The sequence below is a fragment of the Limanda limanda genome, chromosome 11 (genome assembly GCF_963576545.1).
Source record: "Limanda limanda chromosome 11, fLimLim1.1, whole genome shotgun sequence".
NCBI lineage: Eukaryota > Metazoa > Chordata > Actinopteri > Pleuronectiformes > Pleuronectidae > Limanda > Limanda limanda.
The window spans coordinates 10,269,829-10,278,712 of NC_083646.1; the positions used below are offsets into that span (position 1 = coordinate 10,269,829).

The 8,884-nt window shown below is 43.7% G+C and overlaps 1 protein-coding gene across 1 annotated transcript; it reads left to right on the top strand.

Annotated features, from left to right (window-relative positions):
* Nucleotides 1-507: 507 nt before the first annotated feature.
* Nucleotides 508-7,332, top strand: flot1b (flotillin 1b). Its single transcript, XM_061080745.1, has 13 exons — nt 508-611; nt 1,297-1,347; nt 1,984-2,059; nt 3,229-3,319; nt 3,497-3,640; nt 3,762-3,881; nt 4,220-4,315; nt 4,419-4,571; nt 4,728-4,909; nt 4,991-5,036; nt 5,287-5,424; nt 5,606-5,770; nt 5,877-7,332. Exons 2-13 carry the CDS (start codon nt 1,305-1,307, stop codon nt 5,904-5,906), a joined length of 1,284 nt encoding a protein of 427 aa, XP_060936728.1. The 5' UTR covers nt 508-611; nt 1,297-1,304; the 3' UTR covers nt 5,907-7,332.
* The last annotated feature ends 1,552 nt before the right edge of the window (nt 7,333-8,884 follow it).

Here is an 8,884-nt window from a genome sequence, read left to right on the forward strand (position 1 = left end):
TTTTCGGGTTCTGAATACAAATTAGGAAGAGGAAGTCACAGCACCACTAAGATATTATCTGCCTGCCTGTCTGCCTGCCTGCCTGCCTGCCTGCCTGCCTGCCTGCCTGCCTGCCTGCCTGCCTGCCTGCCTGCCTGCCTGCCTGCCTGTCTGTCTGTCTGTCTGTCTGTCTGTCTGTCTGCCTGCCTGCCTGCCTGCCTGCCTGCCTGCCTGCCTGCCTGTCTGTCTGTCTGTCTGTCTGCCTGCCTGCCTGCCTGCCTGCCTGCCTGTCTGTCTGTCTGTCTGTCTGTCTGTCTGTCTGTCTGTCTGTCTGTCTGTCTGTCTGCCTGCCTTTCTGTGTGTCTGTGTGCCTGTCTGTCTGCCTGTCTGCCTGCCACTGACACTAAATTCCATGGCTACGCCAGTGGAGCTGCAGTTATCACCGTCGACCACTAGATGCCGCGGCTCAGTCGTCATGGCTGCAGTGGGAATGGGCGTGGTCAGGGTCTTTTCCTCCGCTGGCTCGCATTCTCGTCATTCCTCTCAACGGTCACTGTGCGAGCGACTCGACGGGAAATACATCGTGATTTTACTCTTTTTAAAAAGTCCATTCGGATAATAACCAGTTTCCGGTAAGTAGAACCCCTCGTCGGTCTCTTCTCATAGTTTTACTTTGACTGGTTCGAGGCTGTATCTTGTACCAGTCGGTTTTTTCTCTTCCCATCAGCGCAGTGACGCCATCGACCCGGAGAGCCGTTTAAATGCTAGCTAGCTAACATTAGCATGCTAGTTAGCTGTCATTTCGCACCGTAGTGCTCTCTTACATGTGTAATAACGGGTCTCCGGCGGTGTTCTCCGAGCAACGAGGTGTTTGTGCAGTTCCCTCGGTTCCCTGTTCGGTTTAAATCGTCTTCTCCACGGAGCCCTGCCTTGTTGTTGATAGGAGGAGGTGGGCGGCCATTCAGGCTCATAGTAAAAAAAAAACATGCCCGATGTGAGGCTCTGGCCTAAGTGACACAGACACGAGTGGATTATTGGATTATTGTCTGTGAGTCGTGACCAGACACCTGGACACCTCACTTTTCGAAAGATTACAAATCCTTAAGATAATGACGCCCAATATGTCAGCAAATGCTTAAATGTTAATGTAGTCTTATCCCAGGATGGTGCCACTGATTTAAAATGCACACACGGTCCCCCATGTACCTTTAATGGTGAAGTCTACAAATAATCATGATGCCATCTTGTTTTTAATTGATCAATAATAATTATCACTCTTTGACAAAGTCTTTAACGTTTTTATTCCTCTCAAATCAGGAATCAAGATGTTCTACACCTGTGGACCCAATGAAGCCATGGTGGTGTCTGGTAAGATTCCTTTATGTTGAAATGTAATGGTAAAAGAATCTTGTCATTTTCTAATTTGTTTACAATTCTGAACTAATCTTTTGTATTGGAAACAAAAAACAAGACAGTTAATCCCCCCTTTATTATTTAATGTCACTCGATGGAAAGTGTTGATGTTTACAGTAAGATATTTGCTTTTAGTCTCTTGTCTTCATCGCATTGTTGTATAATTATTCCACACAGAAAGATTAGAAAAACCAGAATAATCACTGATGGGTAAATAAAACACTATGTTGTTGTTGTTAGAAACCACTGCAGGTCCTTGTTGTATACATAATAATAGGGCGTTATATAAACATAGTAAAATGAGACAAATTTGAACTGTGTACTAGTGTCATGTGACTGTTGTAATCATGCCTTTTTAAAAGTGGATATTGTGCAACACATACTGTCAGTTTGAAGTCAGATGGGAGTTTACCTGCTTGGTAAAATGTGCAGTTTCAAACGGTTATGAATGTAAAGTAGTACTCGCGTTGTGGAAATCCAGGGATGAAATGTCCTCCAACCAGCTCCTCTACACACGGAAACTTGGCTGAGTTTGGTCGTGTAATGTTTATGTTATGTGCATCCCCCCCCCCCCCCTCTCTTTCTCTCCAGGCTTTGGCCGCTCTCCTCCTCTAATGATTGCTGGAGGACGAGTGTTTGTCCTCCCGTGTATTCAGCAGATCCAGAGGTGATCCACTTTTCTTTTCTGTCTCTGTTTCCCTTATCAAGTCCAACCCAGCTGCCTGACCTGATGTCAGTCAGTCACTGGGCAGCTGGTCAGTAGCAGGAAGGCTGATTTGATTTCCTCTCCCTTGTCGTTCTTGATCTCTGTTTTATGTTTCCACTGGTTGTTTTTCAACAGTGGGGCGGTATCAATAATCATTATGTTCAATTGATATAGTTATCATTAATACCCAAATCAATGGGTATTAAAATGTGTATATTTAATCTTAAGGTTTGCTAGTTAATTCCCTTGCTTCGCTTTCTTTTTCTGTCCTCCCCCTCTTCCTCAACTGGAGCCATGACTGTATGAGTTTTGCTCCAATTATTATTCAATAGCGTGGTCTTTCATTTTGAGAGCATTATTTTTTCATTTCCTACTCTGATTTTGTAATGCTTACCTTTAAAACCCCGCCCTTCCATATAGAGTTTGCTGCTGTGCTGCCTTGCTCTTGGTCATAAATGTTTTTCTGAACTCATGATATATTGTTGCTGCTGCATAACAGTCCTGTGCTTGAGTTTGAGTCCCTCTCCTCACACTCAGTCAAAATTAACCAACCAATAGAATGTAGAATGCCAGGTTTACAATGTCCCTAAAGGGCAGTGACTGTTAAAGCAGGTTGAGAGGATCACTCTCCAGCAAGAGAGTGTATTTAATTTTGATTAATGACATCAAATTGAATTGGCAAACTCTTTAAGTATTTGCAACATGGGATGAACGTATTGTGGTTTTTCGCCAACTTATTGCTGCTTTACCACCTGACAGTTAATTAGGTTGCACAGAATGGCTAACCACATTATACTTCTTGTTGATTTGAACAGGAGCAGAACAAACATGAGTGAGGGTGGGGTGATTTTTGGTTTATGAGGGAAGGCAAAATTGAAATGATCTGATAATGTCCTTACAATGAAAGATAAGGCTCTTGAATAGAGGAATAGGACAAAGATAACTCCATACTGCTGCAGCTGCATATACACCACGGTGTCACCACGTGTGTTTGTTTAAAATCACTCTGTAGAGTCCTGTGATTGTGACTCCATTCCATTGCACTCACTGTGATGAAAAATGTTAACAACATAAGCATTTCTGTTCTTGTATTTCATCCTTTACACGCCTCCTTATATTTTATGCCACAGAATCACACTCAACACCCTGACTCTGAATGTGAAGAGTGACAAAGTCTACACCCGCCATGGTGTCCCCATCTCTGTCACTGGCATTGCACAGGTATGACATTGATAAGAGGACAGAAACTACACGACTTGTACTAAATTGAGTTAAAAACTGCATTACATTTGTTTTTCCGCAAAAAGTTACTTGTTTTTTTTAGATCAAAACTCTGTCTTTCTCACTTCCATTTGTTGAAAGCTGCTTTATAACTTTTCCTTTCCTGTCTTCTTACAGGTGAAGATCCAGGGCCAGAACAAGGAGATGTTGGCCACCGCCTGTCAAATGTTTATGGGGAAGTCTGAGGGGGAGATCGCCAATATTGCACTTGAGACACTGGAGGGACACCAGAGAGCCATTATTGCTCATCTGACTGTTGAGGTTTGTACTGACATTGACTGACCACTTAGTGATATATACTGTATTGACACTAACTTAACCACAAAGATATATATAAACTGTATGAAATGCCTGTAATAAATATATGAATCTCTTCGTGCAGGAGATCTACCAGGACCGTAAGAAGTTCTCCGAGCAGGTCTTCAAGGTGGCCTCCTCTGACTTGGTCAACATGGGAATCGGTGTCGTCAGCTACACACTCAAGGATGTTCATGATGATCAGGTACTTCATGTCTGTTCAGGCTCAGGGTTCGGTTCTGTGAACAGAGATGACACAGATCTGATGATTCTATTACTGGAGCAGCCGGAATCTGCAGTGTCACTGTAAACCCACATCTTTGTACTATGGAAGCTTTTAGCTGCGGACGAGCTCCTCTGTTACAGTAAAGCATTCAAGGGATTTATATTGAATCACTGCATTAGTGATGAATTAGGCCTTGGCCCTAAGTGCTTCCTTGGTAACCACACCATCTCTTGTCTATGTTTGTCTAATGCATATTTTTATTGCCCTGTCTTATGGTTGAGCGTCACTGTTTCCCTGTCTGTCTCTGTCTCCTGCAGGACTACCTTCACTCCCTGGGTAAAGCCAGAACAGCCCAGGTGCAGAAGGATGCCAGGATTGGAGAGGCTCAGTACAAACGTGATGCTGTCATGAGGGTAAAATACCCTCTGTGCTTCTGTCCTGTCATTTTACCTGCTTGCTCATGTCGATGGTCCTTTTACTGAAATATATTTCTCTGATGCTCCGGTTGATTTGCAGGAGGCTAATGCCATGCAAGAGAAGGTGTCTGCTCAGTTAAAGAACGACATTCAGATGGCAAAATCCCAGAGAGACTTTGAGCTGAAGAAGGCAGACTACGACGTGGAGGTCAACACCAAGAAGGCTGAGTCAGAAATGGCCTATCAGCTTCAGGTACAGTCAACTGTTCATGACCTGATCTTCTAGTGCTTTGCTGACAGGTTACACATCATCCCCAGGCTTCTCCTAAGCTGGCTAGTCAAGTTTGTATCGAGAGGACCAACAGAATATGGGAACTGAGTTTAATTGTTCTTCTCCTTTCGTCACCAGGTGGCCAAGACAAAGCAGCGCATTGAGGAGGAGAAGATGCAGATTCAGGTGGTTGAGCGGACACAGCAGATTACTCTGCAGGTTCAGGAGATCATCCGCAAGGAGAAGGAGCTGGAGGCCCAAGTCAAGAAGCCGGCAGAAGCAGAGAAATACCGACTGGAGAGGCTGGCTGAGGCAATGCGGTGAGTGTTAGAGCATTATACTGTTGTCTCACATAATGTGCAGTCGCAGAAGAGTCGCTCATTCTCTCTTCTCTCCTGCAGCCTGCAGCTCATCATGGAGGCTGAGGCCGAGGCTGAGTCCATCCGAGTGAGTGCTGCAACTTCTCTCTTTCTCCTCTTTTCTGTTTCACATTTTATTCCTATTTGTGAGAAATGTTTGAAATATCTCCTGCCTTTCCAAACATATTTGTCATATTGCTGCTACACTTACTCCCTGTGGTTAGTTAAATGTCATATGAATTCTCTATTCCTTCCATCCTCTTACCAAACATCAGCAAGCTCAGGACTGGTCACCTTGTGCCCTTCTATTGGTCTAACTATAATTTGTGTGTGTGTAGATGAAGGGTGATGCTGAGGCTTTTGCCATCGAGGCTAAAGGTCGTGCTGAGGCAGAGCAGATGACCAAGAAGGCCGAGGCCTTCAAGCAGTACCAAGATGGAGCCATGGTGGACATGCTGCTGGAGAAACTGCCACTGGTCAGTCAGACTGTCATGGGTGGATGAAGGGACAATGGATAAATAATGTCAAGAGTTGCCTGATTAAATACTGTTTATTCGTCGATACGATATTTAGTAATAAAAATCTCACCTTAATTTCCCCTGAAGAGTGAATATCCTCTTCAGCGTATTGACCTCAGTGTTTTTGTTTGACCTGCAGATGGCAGAGGAGATCAGCAGGCCCCTGTGTGAGGCGCAGAAGATCACCATGGTGTCCAGCGGCGGCGCCGAGGTGGGTGCAGCCAAACTGGCCGGAGAGGTGCTGGATATCATGACCAGGCTGCCGGCCGCTATCGAGAAACTCACCGGAATTGACATCTCCCAGGTATGCTGGAGTGTTTGTGTGGGGGGGGGACTGAGCGATGACGTACAAGGCTGATCCACTGGGGCAGGCGGTCATAATTTCACGGTTTCTTTCATTGCTTCCACAGGCTGGAGCCCAGACCTCCCGCGTGCGTTAAGAACACAGGGAGAGTCGCAGTCAACGGGAAGAGGCGTCACTGTTATTCAAACCAGGAGCTGATCGTCTGAATACATGCATGTGTTTCACTTGTTTGTCTCTTTTGCTGGTTCCTCCTTTATCTAGTCGTGATGGTTTTTTGTTCCTCATCTCTGTAGTTCATTTTCCTTTTCCTGGTCTGAGTTGTCGTTTGTTCTGCTGGTTCCAGCAAAAGCAGCCTCACGGGTTTGGATTATCGATGAAGCTGCTCTGTTTGCCCAGAGGAGAGAAAAGCCTCAACCTGCTTTAGTCAGTGTTAGTCCCAATAGAAGTTCCTGTCTTTGTCTTTTGATACTTGACTTTCAGAATAAGTTCTTACTGCATTCAGACTCATTTGTCCCTGCACTGGGACGGAGTCAACAAACTCTTGGTCTTTCCCTTTTCTTTTTTAACTTTTTAACGTGAAACAGGTTTATTTTCTCGGTGCCTTTCAATTCACTAAATGCTGTTGAGCTCATTTTTATCACAGCATGACCTCATATTGTCAAAGGTCGTTTTGTTACAGTCAGTGTAGTTTTAACTTTGTTTTGTGTTTATTATAAAAAGTCCAACAGATCTGGGGAGGTCTTTGTGGTAACTGACTTCTTAACTGGGCCCAAAGTCATATCAGTTGTCGTGCAAGTGGAAGGATTTTGTTTTTTGGGGGGAGGAGAAGTGGTTGATGGAAACGAGACATTGAGGTTTCCTGTGAAAAGCAACGAAAGTAGGTTCCAGTGGAAAGTTTTCTTGTGACTATATCTTTGCTGCAGTGTCTTCTCTTGTGTTGATCATCATAAGACGAGAGTAAAGACGCACCATCACTTATTAACCTACTAACCCCATTGCTTGCTGCCTGGAGTTTGAAATGACAGACAGGAGATAGTGTGATTTATCTGTGGTAGTGATTTTTATATTACGCTGATGCTGGGTTTGGAGGATCTTGTCTTGTTTTCGGTCTCTGTGCTGAGGGAGGTATTGAATCACAGCCTCTGATTGGGGGCCGACTTCTTTCTTTTTCCTCAGATGTCTTTGTATCTGTCCAAAGTTTTCCAGCTACCAAGCCTTATGCAGTTTGTTACCCTCAAGTGCCTGTTGAAAACTCCCCAACAGCCAGGTCAAGTTGGCTTCTTCAGTAATGCCTATTACACCTCTGTCAGGGAAAACTTCTGATTTCTAACCATAAGCCATGAGCCATCACGGCTGTAGACGGAAGCCAAATCAGTTGATACTGCTTTTGTAGGTTCTTGTGACTAATCTTTAACAAAGTGTTGTTGCATGTTTGTCTCTTAAATTGATATAAGAAGTTAGTAATTATATAGTGTGGAAGTCAGATGCTAGTGTCAAATGTTAAAAGATGGAGTTAATGTTCTATGATACCGAAGAAGACAATAAAATATGATTTAATCACAGATACTTGTTGGTCTCAGCTTTTGTGCGCCGGCAACATCCAGTGGTCGGAGGCGTTATGTTTTCAGAGTCTGTGGTCGGGTCAAGGTCACTGTGACCTCAAACTATTTTTGTTGCCCAGTGAAAATGTTATTTTGAGAACGCAGAGAGAATCCTTTCAAATTTAAAACAAATTATCACTTTGTCTGTCTGTCTGACATTTCGGTGATCAAAGGTCCGGTGGGCCAAGGGATACGAGCACAGGGCAGACTTTTTAGATCTACTTAAAATGACTGAATCAAAAAACTTTAGTTGCAGCCCTATAGCACAACTTGATTTATTTGAAAAGGTTAACTTTATTAAAACATCTACAAAAATAGACGACACAATTAATTACAATGGCTTCAAGGTAGCAAGCGTTCTACAGAGATACAGAAGACCCCAAATGTAACAAAGAGCTTTCTATATATTAGTAAAGGAAATTACAATTCTGTCCTTATTATGTACAAACTATAATGTTCAACTTCAAAGATTCTAGAAGGATGAAGTCAGACATCAAGGAGTGTCTAAGTACATACAGTATATATATGTATAAAAATACGGGTTTAGTTGAACTACAGTGTATCAAAAATGACTTAAAATGACACGACCATTCACAATTAGTAAACTTGGGACTTACTAATCTCCATCACCTCAGGACTCACTCACAGTGCGATACAATCAGTAAGGTAGATGCATCGATTCTACCGCGGTCAGCTTAATGTACGAAACACAACGCAAGAGGCTGATGTTCATTCACACTGAAACCAGTACCAGCCTCCACCTGTTTGAACAACGCCACCGACTGTGCTCCTCGAAATGGTTTGATGAGTAAACATAAATTCAACACACTGACAGTTTCAGAACAAAAAAGGGTTTCATACATCTGAAATGAGATGAACTGGTGGTGCCATTCCATTTTCTTTTTTCAAAAATAATATTTTACATCCAATGGTTTGGCAACGCCTCGATGGACAGGATTTAAAAAGGCAACGAGATTATGTCCTTTTATAAAAGACATCTTGCGATGAGTTTCCATCTCCACTGGCAGATCACTGCAGGTAAGATGCATCAGAATCCACATCGACAGGAATCATATCGTCTCAGGCAGAAGTGTCATCATGGCCAGGGGGGCGGGTTTGTAGGATTTAAAGTGCAGCTGATTGTGGAATTTTACGTCTATTCTTGCCTGGGTCAAAACCATATATATATATATATATAAATATATATATTTAAAAAATCACCAATACACCTGGAGATGCCCCGGCGGCTGCTCCAGGTGGCAGCATTGTCTCTGCTCCAGTTTGTGCGTCACATGTGGATCGGCAGCGGCCGGCTCAACTCGTCTGAGCCGTTGTCCTCGGAGCTGAGAAGTCTTCTTGTCAGGGGACACTGTTTTTTCTTCTTAAAGATGGGGTTCGAGTTCTTCTCTGACTACAAGGGGCATCTGTAGCAGAGAGGGGGGGGCTTACTGGTGTCTGCTCTGTTGGATGACGGGTCATCAGATATAGTTCTACACAGCGGAGTTAACTCTCA